The sequence below is a fragment of the Lates calcarifer genome, linkage group LG14 (assembly GCF_001640805.2).
Source record: "Lates calcarifer isolate ASB-BC8 linkage group LG14, TLL_Latcal_v3, whole genome shotgun sequence".
NCBI lineage: Eukaryota > Metazoa > Chordata > Actinopteri > Centropomidae > Lates > Lates calcarifer.
This window is the reverse complement of record NC_066846.1, coordinates 5,962,764-5,977,066: the sequence shown is the minus strand read 5'-3', so window position 1 is coordinate 5,977,066 and position 14,303 is coordinate 5,962,764. Positions and strand designations below refer to the sequence as shown.

The 14,303-nt window shown below is 40.6% G+C and overlaps 1 protein-coding gene across 13 annotated transcripts in view; it reads right to left on the bottom strand.

Annotated features, from left to right (window-relative positions):
- The window catches only part of mark2b (MAP/microtubule affinity-regulating kinase 2b), a 53,572-nt gene extending 43,555 nt beyond the window's left edge, over positions 1-10,017 (bottom strand). For 8 of the 13 annotated variants that reach the window (XM_018684904.2, XM_018684906.2, XM_018684912.2 and 5 more), the window contains exon 1: positions 8,685-10,016. In XM_018684904.2, coding sequence (XP_018540420.1) covers positions 8,685-8,735 — 51 coding nt within the window. In that variant the 5' untranslated portion in view covers positions 8,736-10,016. Of the gene's footprint in view, positions 1-8,684 lie in introns of all 13 variants that reach the window. The other 5 variants (XM_018684921.2, XM_018684924.2, XM_018684923.2 and 2 more) reach the window with 2 other exon arrangements.
- Positions 10,018-14,303: the final 4,286 nt, after the last annotated feature.

Genomic DNA, 14,303 nt, shown 5'->3' with positions numbered 1-14,303 from the left:
TGTGAGTGTTGTGTATGTGTGTTCTCTTGAACTGGATTACCCTAACTCCCTAGGTATGTGTATATTTGTGTGTGTGTGTGTGTGTGTGTGTCAAATCAATTCAGAGCTCCTGTTTGCTCTGTTGCTGTCACAGTTGGGACACACTGCACAGCACTTCATTGCGTGCCTTTGTTCTGCTGCTATGCAACTGTGTGTGTGTGTGTGTGTGAGCACTGCATGTGAACCACCTAGGGATGGGTTCCATTTTGGATCCGGTTCTAAGTTGGAAAAAGACCGGGTTTCGTTTAGCACCGCAGCCAGTAAATCTCTTATCGAATCTTTCATTCGCGTTCGGTGTTTAGTTTGTCTCTTTCTGACACTAGAGACATCTGCAAAAAGAAGATGACGACGTATACAAATGTGTGATAATTCAGCGACACATGGTAAACAAAATGGCGGACTGGACTAAATGTTCCAAAGTCAATTAAACAACTTGCAATATTGGCAGGATGGTATTCACAATGAAGGGAGGAGTGATAAGTGCTGTGTTGAAATATCTTTCTACTCTCCATCATGTTCAAGTAAGACCTAGTGGTGTTTTTGATAACTTGAGAAGGATGAGTGCTCGGCTTCTGCCTACTGCTGCTGTTCTGCACGGTGTGACAGCAGAATCTGAGTCTGCATGTTCTCCCCGTGACTGCATGGATGTCCTCCCACAGTCCAAAGACACATAGGTTAGGTTAACTGGTGACTCTAAATTTCTCATAGGTGTGTATGGTAGTCATAATGGTTTGCCTGTCTCTACATGTCAGCCATTTAATTGACTTGCAACTTGTCCAGGGGATACCCAGCCTCTTGCACATGTCAACTGGGATAGCGATCGAGCGAGTATAGCTAATGGATGGATGTTTTTACTTTAGCTTTTATGGCTTCTGCACGACCCAGTGAGGAGCAAAGTAACTGAGAACATTGTTAATGAATGTTAGAGAGTAGTGACAAAATATGTGGTGAAAGCCCTACAACATTTCAGTACAGTATAGTGTCCGTGGTTTAGTTTTGGTACTTAATTGGTCCATGGACCACAATTAAAACTAACAACTGTATTATCAAAGTGATTTGAAAGAAGACAGGCTTTCTTAACTAACATCTTGTCTTCATTCACCACCAAACAAACGACCTAAAAAGATTCAATAAACTCATTAGGAACTGGCTCAATAAAATGCAAACAGGTGGAATGCAGGTATATGATAGTGAAGCTGGGTCACTACACTTGAAACACAGATCACCTCCATCAACAACATAAAATGTTTATAAGCAGAAAAAGAGCAGAGGTGGTATTCAATGATTTTGGTCATTGTCTGGGCTGCACAATTAATCGTATTAAAATCGCAATCTCAATTCAGAGCTATATGCGATCTCATTTCTAAATGTCGATTCTGCTGCATTTTCATCAGAGACACCCGCTCCTATCTCCTTCAGCCAATGACAATGTGCCATTGCACCACGTGATTCAGAACAGCAGAAACTCAAATAAACCCAGCGAGAGCAAGTGAGTGACAGCGGCTAATGACAGTATGAAGCCAGACATTGTGTTAGGACAAATAAATACGGCTAAATGAATCCAGAAGAAAACCCCGCTGATGGCACTGTGCTCGTGATGAAAAAAGATTAGCTAGTTAATTCTACCATTTTCTCTTTTTTAATTATTTCTCTCTCCCCCTCTCGGCTCAACCAGGTATTCTGCAACTTCATAATATTTCAGCAGCAGCAGTAATACTGAAAAAAAAAAAAAAACTGCAGACAGACTCTGTCAGCCGGGTTTAACTCGTCTTATCGCCGGTAGTTTCCGCTTTAGATGTGTGGTTACTGGCGGCGGCCATGCAGCTGTCAGCAGGCAGGTAGAACTCACCTGACACTGGAGTGGAGAGAATCAGAGCGAGTCACACTGAGGCAGCTTAAAAGAGTAACGACTCGTCCACTGACATTCTGCGAGTCATATCAGGGTACTCCTGACAAATTTATCAAATATTCAACATTTCGGGGGCAGCATTAGAACCTTATACAATTTATTACCATACCTGACAAGCTCCCATAGACACAAGGAAATTACAGACTTGATCAACTACCACTTAGCTAAATTTTATTTATACAGCACCAAATCACAAGTCATCTCAAGGCACTTTTCATATAGAGCAGGTCTAGACCGTACTCTTTAAGATATGGCCTGTCCTATATCGGGCACCATTATATTTTCTGTTTCGCTTCCTTGTGTATCGGGTAAATTAGTGCAAAAAACATGTTGAAAAAAATCATGAGAGAATCGTGATAGCAAAAAATCGTGATTCTCATTTTTCCCAGAATCGTGCAGCCCTAGTCTGGGTCATGAGATCATGAGATGAGATGCACCAGGATCTGTGTGGCATACCACCTCTTTTAAACAAACTCTAAAGGGAACCCAGGAATAGTTGCTTTGAGAGTAAATGAATGGTATTATGCGTTTGTTGAAGCACTTAATCACACCAACTAGAAGAAAAGAAATCCATTCATTAAATACAAACCTAGAAATTTAATGTGGAAAATACAGATATAAAACTGTTAGTGGAAGAGAGCTACCATTATCAACAGAGAAATTAGACTTGATGTTTTGTACATTACAAAGCCAAAATTATCTCTGGGGATACATTTAATTCTGCAATTGTGTCCAAGATGGAAGACTGTAATATCTTTTTGATGTACACTCCATTAATCAAAGGTGGGAAATTATAAGCCTGATGATGGTGGCTTGCTTATTCCTGGTTTCCACTACGTGATTTGAACTCAAAATAACCAAATTTTGCATCTCTGACTGAAATTCTGAATCAGTGTGACTCAGCAGAGATCAGAAAGTTTCTACCAATGGATGCAGCTAATCCTGCAGGATAAGAGTGGTAAAATGACTGTGAATAAAGCCTCAGAGTCAGGTTGGGCGCCTTACTACATTTTAAACTAGTTTCGTTCCAAAGTCTGTTACATAGGTAAATCAAGTTCTAGTCTACAACTCACAACAAACAGCTGACACAGACTGACTTAGCCTTGGGAAATATGTTTTGAATAATAATCAGCATGACTACAACTTGGGCGCAGCACTGGGTGCACAAACAATGCCAGCTTGAACATTTGCCACCAACTTTATACAAAGAAGCATGATTTTAGACAATTACCAGTATCTTTGCCAATTGTATGTGACGTTTGATTCCATTTTGTCTTTATTCTAAAAGTCAATGCATAAGAATAAAAAGAACACAATCTAAAATAAATAATTTAGGTTTCTAGTCAGATCTATTCTTGAATGTTTTATCAGTTCTTAAATGTTTTTATTTTCCTTTTCCTAGACATCAAAACATACACATTAGGTCAGGAGCAGAAGAGTATTGACAGTGGACTGACATCAGATGACTACACAGAAAGGCCAAATTACATTGACGCAGTGAGAGAAACCCACACTCCTTCACCTGAATGACGTCAAGCCCTTCAAATGGCAGGTCTACAGTTAGCAGCCACACCTACCACTCAGCTCAACTGGAAAGGCCTGTTCTGCCCTGCTCCCTCAGACAATCCAACACACACATACAAAGCACTGAACTTCACTGCATTGTTGGTTAAACACCTAGGCAGCACCTGCTTGTCCTATATTTCTGTGTCCACTGTCCACAGGTTTAAATGGCTAACAGAGCTCATTAAATCAGAATGTAATCCCAATCCAATTAACACCTAACTGCAAGTAACTGTATGTGCCAGCAAGAAAAAAATGTGAATGTGATGGAGTGAATGATCTTTTTTTTGTGTGTGTGTGTGTGTGTGTGTGTGTGTGTGTGTGTGTGTGTGTGTGTGAGGCAGGTTCTCTGTTGCTAGGGCCCTGGCTAGCTTTGTCTTTCTGTTCATCTGCCTAGTGACTGGTCTGGTAAGGAGAGAGGCATAATTTATGGTTTCCTGGGCGTAACAGCAACGTGTACGTGTGTGCGTGCGTGTGTGCTATAGATTGCTTACAAGATGACTCACTCAAGAGGAGCATGAATGAAGGACAGGCAAAAAGGTGAACACTGGAATAATAAAAACACTTCTTCACCAACATACCTGTGTCAGTGTGCTCACACACTCAGTGCCTCTCTCATCTGTATTGAATTTCCAGCTCAACAGCTTGCTGGGAGATTCTCTGCCAGGCTTTCACACTCCCAAGGTGTCAGGTGAAATACATCAAACTGTGCTCGGCTACACTCATATTTTCCAAAACTGTTTGCTTATACTTTTGTTGCTGTGTTGCTTGATGGGATTTTGAATCTACAACCAACACCATTTCAATCCTAGCACAGGATACAAAGGCCAAACAAGAATAGTATACCCATTTTCTCTCCAGGCCCACAGTCAAATTCAGCATTACAAGGATGCAGGAATAAAATCTATAAAAATTAATTTGAAAGTTTCCTTTCCTATCAAAAAATGAAGCCCAGCAAGTACATAATTCAATTATACAAGTCAAAAGCATGCTGTTTATTTCTAAGGCCTTATTTTTGATGTATTAACTAACTGCCTACTAATATAATAGTCCTCCAAGCCCATCCCCATCTTTCCTGCTTGATAAAGTAGCATACCTGCAGGACAGTGCTCAGTAAGTAGCAGTAGGTTTATATTTGTAGACTGAATTAAATTATAGCATTCATTTAATTTTTAAAAATGAGGAACAATTTGGATAGGACAGTGCAGATGAGACAGGAAACGGAGAGAGAGCAGGGGAATGACACGTAGTAAAGGTCCAGCCGAACCAGGAGTCAATCCGGGGACCAGCTGCTTAGGGCACATGAGCCCGTGTGGTACGCACCCCAACCATTCGGCTACGGGGGCGCCCCCTTACCTGCTTTTTTAAAAGTTATTGGGGGAGAACTTTCCCTTGCCTTTAGTGATGACTATGGTTGCTGGTGCCATTTAAAATACACCAGGTAAGGCCCACCTTTTATGGCCTTCATATGGGCCATTTCGTGATTTGTGCTTTATTTCCTTGATCTTTGTTTTATATCATTTGGGGAAATAACTAAACCTTGAGTAAACACAATGTAAACATTCAAATCAAGCCCTTACTTAGTTTTCCCTATATGACTGAGGAAATGTCTCACTAAATTACTGGTTTAAACCCATCACACCTCAATGTGGGGAGGATCCAGCTTGCTTGGTTAGTGAGCAACTGCCCAAACAATGAAATGGAGGATGAAGCAACAAAGCGAAGAGGCAGACCAGTATTTCTAGCTGCATTAGTCTTTTCAGAGGACATGGCTAAATGAATAGACAGGGAACATTGTAAAACAGGAAATCAGACAATCAAGTGTGGGGAAGTACACATAGAGGACAAACTAATGCAGAACCCCCCATTTTGAACAAATCTGCAGCTAATTTCATCTAAAAGAATTTCTGACTCAAAATATATTCTGCTCTGTATCTTTAATTAACCTGCCTTATCACTGGATTTTGAGCAAGTTCCAGGTTTTGAGGCTGGTGTCACACTGATAAAGAGTGTCACATTCAAATAAGTTCCTCAAACTAACAGCCATTACCTTTTGCAACATGGCAACGTCAGATCAAAGCCACTCAGCGTATCTGCCATTTCACACTGTCAGAAAGATGTCACAAGTCACTTCTCTACACTTGACAGCTCTCTTATGATATGAGCCCAGCAACTGTTGATGATGATGACAGGATGGTAGTCTGACCCGATCAGTAACTTACTCCACAAACACCCCAGACTTTTATAGTAATTTACTTACAGCTTAGTTTGCTGGTCATGTATAAAAGGGGCTTGCAAACTTTCTAAGTCAAGTAAATCACCATTAGGACAACATGATATCAAAATCTTAAATTATGTCAAGCCGTCTTTCTGCAGTAATAAGCTGAGAATGACAGAAGATATGCTTTTAATCAAACAGTAAATTCACTAATCAGATCAAAATATACATTTCTCTGACAGGAACAGAGGCAGTTGTGTCAACACTCAGCCCGTCCTCATGTCTGGTGCCATTTTGTCCTGTATCTTGAGACCTGACACCAACAGCTTTCTATACATGGCCTTTAAAACAGACTGTGTTTGTGTAGACGTATTCATCCGTGACCTTTTGCCTACAAGCCCAGTTAAGGACTTGCCATGACCCCAAACTTTTTTCCTTCCACCCATAAATCCTCTCTAGATGCTGTGGGATGAGCAAAGACCCATTCAGACCAACAACAGCACTGTGGCAATACAACACATGGAGCTGTGTTGGTACAGCCGCTTTGCTAAAGGGTACACAAACAGTGCCTACCAGGAAGTTAAGTTTAAGGGCTATTAATCACCAAGATACTGCACTTTGGTTTATACCCTTATGAGCCTTGAGTGTACAACTGTAACAAGTTATTGCAGCAGCAGTATATCTCCCTTCCATCTTTATGTGGCTTGTGGCACAATGCTGCACACTACACACAACAAGGTACTCTGCCATGTATGTACAATTGCAAGTATCTGATTGGCCCTAACAGTGTGTTGTTGCTATGCTAAAGAAGAGCCAGGTCTAACTTATTTGATACGCTAATGTTTTTTTTTGGCAAGGCCATCTGCAGAGGCCAGTACAGTGGTTTCATTGAATTCAATGAGGAAGTCTGGTCATATTGAAGGTTAATTCTCGTGTTTGTATTAGTGTGTATCACACCAGTATGTTCAAAACACCAAACTTTCACTATGACATCAACCTTTAAAACCCCACTCGAACTGGAGAGGCCTTGTGTATGTGTGTGCCTGTGCGCATGTATGGGGAAGCTACAGTCAAGGACTTATATAATCCACAGTATTTTTTCTGGCCTCTGTTCCAGGTATGTGCCACTCTGTGTGCGTGGACTTATTTGCCTACACCTGCCTATATACCAGTCTAGCTGTTGATTTGCTTCCCCGTTTACTTTAATGGGACCATTGATCCACTGTGTGAGACAAACCATCACACACACACAGACACATGCAGTGAGATCATGGTATCAAGAGACAACATCCATCAGCATTTTATTTGTGCAAGAAGCAACGACAGACAAAAACTTTGAACCTTTGATTCTCCAACACCAAGAGGTTTTCTGATTGGTTGGTCTACAGTCCGTTTCCATTTACTCAGCGAGGTAAGTATTCAAATGTTCCCTGTGCTCAAATGTTTGACAGGGGGTCCAGTTCTTTTTACAGGTTGATAAAAAACACTGAATAAATTTCCCATCACCTTTTATCATTTTATATGTCTTTAATAACCAACGTCAAACCAAAGTTATTACCTAATTTTTCACAAAGATTTTAGCCAAATGCTTTTTATGTGTGTAAATAGGCTCTATTTATATTGCTACGTTCGTCAAAGCTACTGACCAACTGCTAAAACAATCTATCTTTGCAGCCACATTAATATACCTATAGATATTCAAGTAACACAAATATAGAAACAGGTCAAGCTTCACACGTGCTGATATCATGTACTGGCCACACTGTCAAAATGCAGGCATACAAATGTTTCCAATCAATACTCCCAGAAGATTTTTTATTTACGAAGACACATACAACAATGACAGTTGTCAACAGCTGCCTGAGTAATGCAAGTCATAGTCTGTATAGGAAACTATAATAGTTTTCACTTGCGTATGTGTGGCTTCCTCATAATTACAGTTAATCTACAGACGAAAATGTCCAAAAGATTAAGACAGATGCTGCAGTCTCAGAGGCAGAGGCTTTGTTTGAAATTTATAGTTTGTTTAAGAGCCCTCCAACCTCTGGATAGGGGTCAGTCATTTTAGGCCAAAGGAGGACGTGTGGTGTTTATAAGAACCCTGAACCCTGAACCCTGAAATAACAGCTCCAACTTAACACCTGGGAGCCAATTTCAACAAAACTTCTCAATTTCAGTTTCTTACAAGTTTGCATTTGCATCAGTAACTTTGATCACACAGCCCCCGATGCTTCCTCATAACAAACACATACATAGTACATCTAGCTTTGTGGTATTCAAGGTTCCCGTGTCAAGACTGCACAAACACATCAACTTTCTCTTCCAGGAGACCGTCACTTTAGACTTTAAGACCATACTCACAGTGTAGAAGCTCTAAATCAATATTGTAATTTCAAGAGTTCACATACTGTATCAAGTCTCGAACAAAAGTCAACATTCTCTCCTAGAAAAGGGGAATTTATCCAACGCCACTAGATTAAACTGCTTGCGACTGTCAGCAATGGCTGAAGGTACATGAGGATCACATCACACCATTGGTCCTTAAGAAGATAATGGTGCATTAGACTAATATGTTGATGCTGGGATTATGTACTGTCATCTATATAAAATTCACGTGGAACTGGCTGACAGGGTTGTCTCTATTGCAACAGGTCACACTGATGAAGTCAAACAGGAGGACATGCCCCAACACACAGACTAAACAGAAACCTAAATTTGTTCTCCTATTCTGCAAGGAGTGGGAAATCCAGTGTGAGTGCGTAGGCAAGCTGGTGAATCACTGCTGTGTGGCAAAGACAACAGAGAGAGAGAAAAAGCAAAGAGACAACCAGATACTGTGGAAGGCCAAACAAGGCCTCTCTCCAAAGCAGATAACATTTTCACGCTTAAGTAGATCACTACGGAAATATCAACCATAACATTATTTTGGAGAATTATCTAAGAGGTACATCTTACCTGCCCGGTCGAATTTTCAATGACTTGCACCAGTGGGGTCCTTGTTGACATTTTTGAAAGACTTGGGGATGCCAAAAAGGGGAGAGGAAAAGTGAAACAAGGACGTTTCTTTAATGTCTATTGTGCATTTAAAAATTGGGTAGCTGATGGTAGAGGGTAATTTCCAACAGACGTCCAGTGCTAGCCAGCTAGCAGCACGACAAATAGCTCGTGAATCAACAAGTTGAATCCCACATCAGCGGCTAGCCGAGTTAGCCAGCTAGCTAGAAACTAGCTAGCAGCAACCGCACGTCCCATGTTTGTCAACAAGCAGCAAAACAGGAAAAAGCAAATGTCTTTTTCAGGTTCGGCCTGTGTGTAAAAACATTCAGTTCCCAATTGGCATTTATCGGCGTCGATGGTGGCCAGCGGGCTAACAACCTGATGCTGTGACGTTTTGGCCAGTTAGCTACTTGGGCTAGCTTGAAGAAAAGTTGGGCAATGGTTGTACTGAACAAGACAAGGTTCAACTAGGTGGCTAACATGCTAACCTGTACAGTTGCTAACTAACGTCTGAGGAAGCCCCGACTGTCGCCGAAATCTACAACAAATGTATATCCAGCGTCGTTTTCATAACGCAGTTTCGTCGTCTGTATTTCTCTTTTTGTGGCTGAGATGTTTCCTTTCAGATTTGAAACCAGGTCCGGGGTCTACAAACTTTCAGGCCAAAGTTATTCCCGGCGAGGTCTCGACCTTCCTAAGTCACACAAAACAATTCAAAATGTTCCCAGCGAGATATCCAGGTTCGGGTATCCGAAAAATAAAAGCAGCACCATGTAAAATGGTCACATGGCAGGTGAGAAACACGAATTAATTTGTTGCGCTAGCTAACTGGTTGGCCGATATTAGCCCATTTAGCTAGCTAATTCGGTGTTTCTTCTGAAGCAGAGCTAGCTAGTTAGCTTATCCTGCAGCGGCGGTGACTGCCACAGAGCAGCCCACAAAACTCAAAATCCACGGAAATCACCGGCGCTCTTCCTTCTGTTGCGTGATTGGAATAAGGTCGTTCACCACTGCTGCACTGCAGTGTGGCGATATACCAGTTCGTCCTGTCGGTACACCGACTGCTATTATTCCCGTGACCAGCCGACTATAGGAGGAATCATCAAGTTGTAAAATCCATTATCGGTAAACTGGGGTTTTCTTGTTCGGAGGTGCGTGCCACGGGCGACAGGGGGAGAGAGGCAAGGAGCTGCGCCCGAATGCAGTCTATGCGCACGATCCTGCCCTGATACCGGAACAAGCTCGCGGCAACATGGCTGCTTGCACCACGACTGAAGGAGGAGGATTGGAGAGGGAGGGGGTTCGTTTCGTGTTCGGCTCCACTCGACTTTTTCCGAGCCTTTGCTGGTGACCGCGATTCCTCCAGGTTGGTAAATGGCAGGTGCAATGTCACCAGGGATTCTGTATTTACCAACAACAACCCCTACATTTCATTGTCCTGCTCAATACCTACACACTTTAAACAGGACACCTTCACAGCTGAGACATATCCCTAAGAGACTTTAAAGTGTGGCCTCTAGCTTACTGAAACTAAACCGCCAGGGGCCCCAACCCCCCTAAATTCACTGGTTTGGCAGTTGATTTTTGATAGCCTACTTGCAAATTTATACCATCAAAGTAGGGTTGTGCTTTATTACTTAGTTTTACTTTAGTTTTGCCCTATCTTGAGGGCCTTGTGTCCAAATCCAGTTCTAAAGTTCTGATCCCCCAAATCAGTTAATCCATGCTTATGATAATCATAAGTAAACCTGTAGAAAATTTGACAGACTGCTGTTGCATGTAGACAACCAAACATCAACTCCTATACTGAAATGTACTTGTGTAGCATTCCTGTTGCTGGTGAAGTGAAAAAGGGTGATGATTCCAGGGGCCAACAGCTGGAGAGTGCCTGCATCCCAGGGGACGCAAAGACTGTAGCCTATACTTTCATGGAGGCTTGAATCTCTTCCAACTCCCCCGCAAAGCAGAGCGAGTCCGTTGAGATTTGTTTCATTTCCAAACATGCTTATACGCGCACGTCTACTTTTTCCTCTTTCCATATCTCTCTGGAAACTCCAGTTCTGCAGGTGACATTCACATGATATTTATGGGAGTTGCCAGATATTTCTACAATGAACTCACATCCCCGTTTCCGCACCTTTCATCTGTCACATACTTAGTTTTTTCCCTTTAAACGTTAATGGAATTCTGTCCTTTACACATTTGAAGCAACCTATATCATAACAAAAGATAAACAATGCTAACTTCATGTTTTTTAAAAATCCATTCATTGTACCACAGTACAAAATGTATGGAGAGCACAGGGAAAACCTCAACCTCGAGGCCTAAAAAGTTGGCTAACTACCCATGATTTGCTATTTTTGACTGTAAAATGCTGATATATCATCAAGTGCTTCACAAATTGAGTTTTCTATTTATGTCAGTTACTGAACTCTCCAATACAATAGATGAAAATTCAACTGAGGCCATAGTCAATTATAAAGAAATATAGTTGATTTATGCTTTGACACCACAGCTGTAAAAATAAAGTATCAATTGTAAATATGTACCCATGTTATCCATAAGTGTGACTGTGAGATGCTGACAGCTGGCATAGACATTTTCAAGTTACTTAGCAACAGCCATGGACTGACAAAGATAATATGGCTGCTGTTGGAAGTGGTGATGTCTGAACTCTGTCAGTGAGGAGGTCTGCAGAGACCGGTCACAACACCAAATATTCACCATTCACACAATGTGAGGATGTTATGGAGAAAATAAAAAAGAAATCAGGAAATGAAAGGGTATGAGAGGCTCGTTAGTAATGACTGGGAGAGAATCCAACTGGCAGGATTTCCCGATGAATCAAGGGAAAATCACACCCCTGATGATGGAGGGAGGGTACACAAGGATATAGGAGACTGCACTGTTTTCAGTGCATAACCGTGTGTTCACAGCCATTACTAATAAAGTTAATGTACCGGTTAGAATCACTGGGCCTCTTATCTGTCAGTATAAACTCAAATCAATCCAGATGACTATGTCCTCTTTTTAGTTTTCAGTGTATTGGGGCATGTCCAATTTGAAGGTGGATCAATGTCACCCACATTGTGAACAGCAATTTTGAAACATGTTGCAATACCTCAACAACTCATGTTAAAATGTTGGTAAAACCATCATCACATGAACTCACTGGCTTTACTGTTTGTTTGTTTTTTTTAAAGATTTTCTTTGAGCTGTTTGAGATAGTCTAGTTTGTTTCTGGGGAAATGTGCGGAGATGTCGCCATCTGCTGGTAGCCTGAGCATATTACAGTACTATCTATCTATCTATCTATCTATCTATCTATCTATCTATCTATCTGTCTGTTTGTCCATACAGTGAAAATATATATATTCCACAGAGTATTTCTTGCTGTGAGTATCATTAATATTTGGATGGACACCATTTTTTTCTCTTGGCCACTGTTCTGCTATTTTGCTTTGGAGAAGAAATGACACACTGAGTAGGAGGTTGAACTGCAGACTGTTAATTGCAGCTGATTTGAGGGTATTTTAAATTTCATTGGATGAACATTAAAAAAAAAAACAAAAAAGAAAACAGCCTTTTTATCTCCAGTCGCCTATTTAAGGTTGCCAAGTGTATCTGGCCAGATTGAGACTGCAGTAACTGTTATTTTTTTAATATGTAGCCAATGCTTTTCTCTGTGGAGGCTGGCAACCTGTATACACATCCCCAGACTTGACACATTATTGTCAGGCTCTCTTTTTCCTGCATTTCTGCATTTCAGTTCATCTCCATGAGAATCCATGTGGTAATTCTGCAGCCCTATGCAGATCTTGATTACTGTGACATCCAATTAAAACAGCATCCTAATTCTCTGTCACATTGTCACACTTGATGTAAACGCATTGGAACATGAACCACCCAGCTGTTACCACTGACTTCACTTTCAGTAAGCCAATTATTGAACAAAGTCTGAAAGGAATCAAAACAAATCTTTAGAAGCACATTTTGTGAAGCAGAACTTAACAAGAAAAAAGCATTTTTTTTTCTTCAATTTCCCCCCAAAACAGAGGGTGTGATAATAAAAGCATTATCTCTTATCTACAGTGCCAATTTGCTTACTTTATTTGGTCATCAGTAAAAGAGACTTAAAATGAAAACATCTGACCCCAGCAGTTAATTAATCTTTGAAGATAAAGCTACTGTAATTGTAAGTATTTGATGATACATTGGGTCAGGGAAATTAATGTAATTTTAAATCTAAATAATTATTGAAATCGTAATGTATTTACTGAAAAAAGATAAAATAAATATTAGCAATATCTGTTTTTGGATAATAAAGCAAATTTTAATACCTAGAAAATTCGTCAATTAGCCTTTTGCTCAGGCTGAGGGTGGGTGGGGCTATGTTGGAATTACATGATGTCACCAAACTTCATGAGCCAATAACAATGATGAAGGTGTAACAGGTACAGAAAATAATAATAAAGGCTCAGACAAATGTCAATAAAGCACAGTGGACATGCCAGCACAGTCTGAGTAGGTGGACCATAAAACATATGTTGCCATGAAACAGTCTCTTATTTATTTTCCTGAGCATGCAGTGATATTAAAGGCAGAGTTATCGCAATAAAAAAGTATGACAAACTCTCTGATGGCAGGTTTATATAATCTCACTGTGTTAGTTTTAACCTACTTAGGAATACTGTGATACATACTTACAGATGCAAACACTCACACTTGGATGCTGCCCAGTACAACCATATCTGATCTGATCTGCAACTGAGCAGCTCCACTGCATCAGCGGGGGGGTCAGGGGTCACGCTGAAGGATCACCACTGTGGTGGCAATGAAGTACTCTCTCACTTTCTCCACCCAGAACGTGGGAGCAGCTCAGCTAATTTGAAAACATAGTAATAATGATTTGATAAAAACACATACAGCCACAATCATCAACAATTCAAGGATTAGTGTCTGAAAAAGCCATAACAGAACACATTTGGAGCATAGCAGATCGAGCTCTATCGTACATCATTCATACAGTAGGTTCTGACACACATTTGCAATGTAGCATGGTGAGACAAAACATGTCAGACATGATGACAGTAAAAGGGATAATCCACAGCAGGCAGGAGAGCAGAGAACACAACCTAAACATAGAATTAGAGAGTGAACAAAGTATATGGATAATCTTTCTTTTGCCCAATTCACAGCTTAATGGTGAAAATTTTTCCTTAACCTGGCAATTTAGCAGGTGCTGACTCACAGCATGGGTAAAATTAGTGAAGAAGAAGCAAGGCCAAAAATAGACCCTGATACTGAGTGCAACATTATGTACTTTAGTCATTAAAGAGCTGGAAACTCTGATATATAAAAAATAAATGAATTCAACCACATTACCTTTAATCATGACAAAAATAATGAGGACTTACTTTGAAGCCCACTATGTACATTGTATATTTTATGATTTGCAATGAAAGAATCAGGTGGAAAAAAGCCTTCATCCACAAGTCTTAGAGAGAAATGAGGAAACTGATTTTTTTTTTTTTTTTTTTGATTGAATATTTTGAGGAAGCCAGGCTTCCTTTGCAT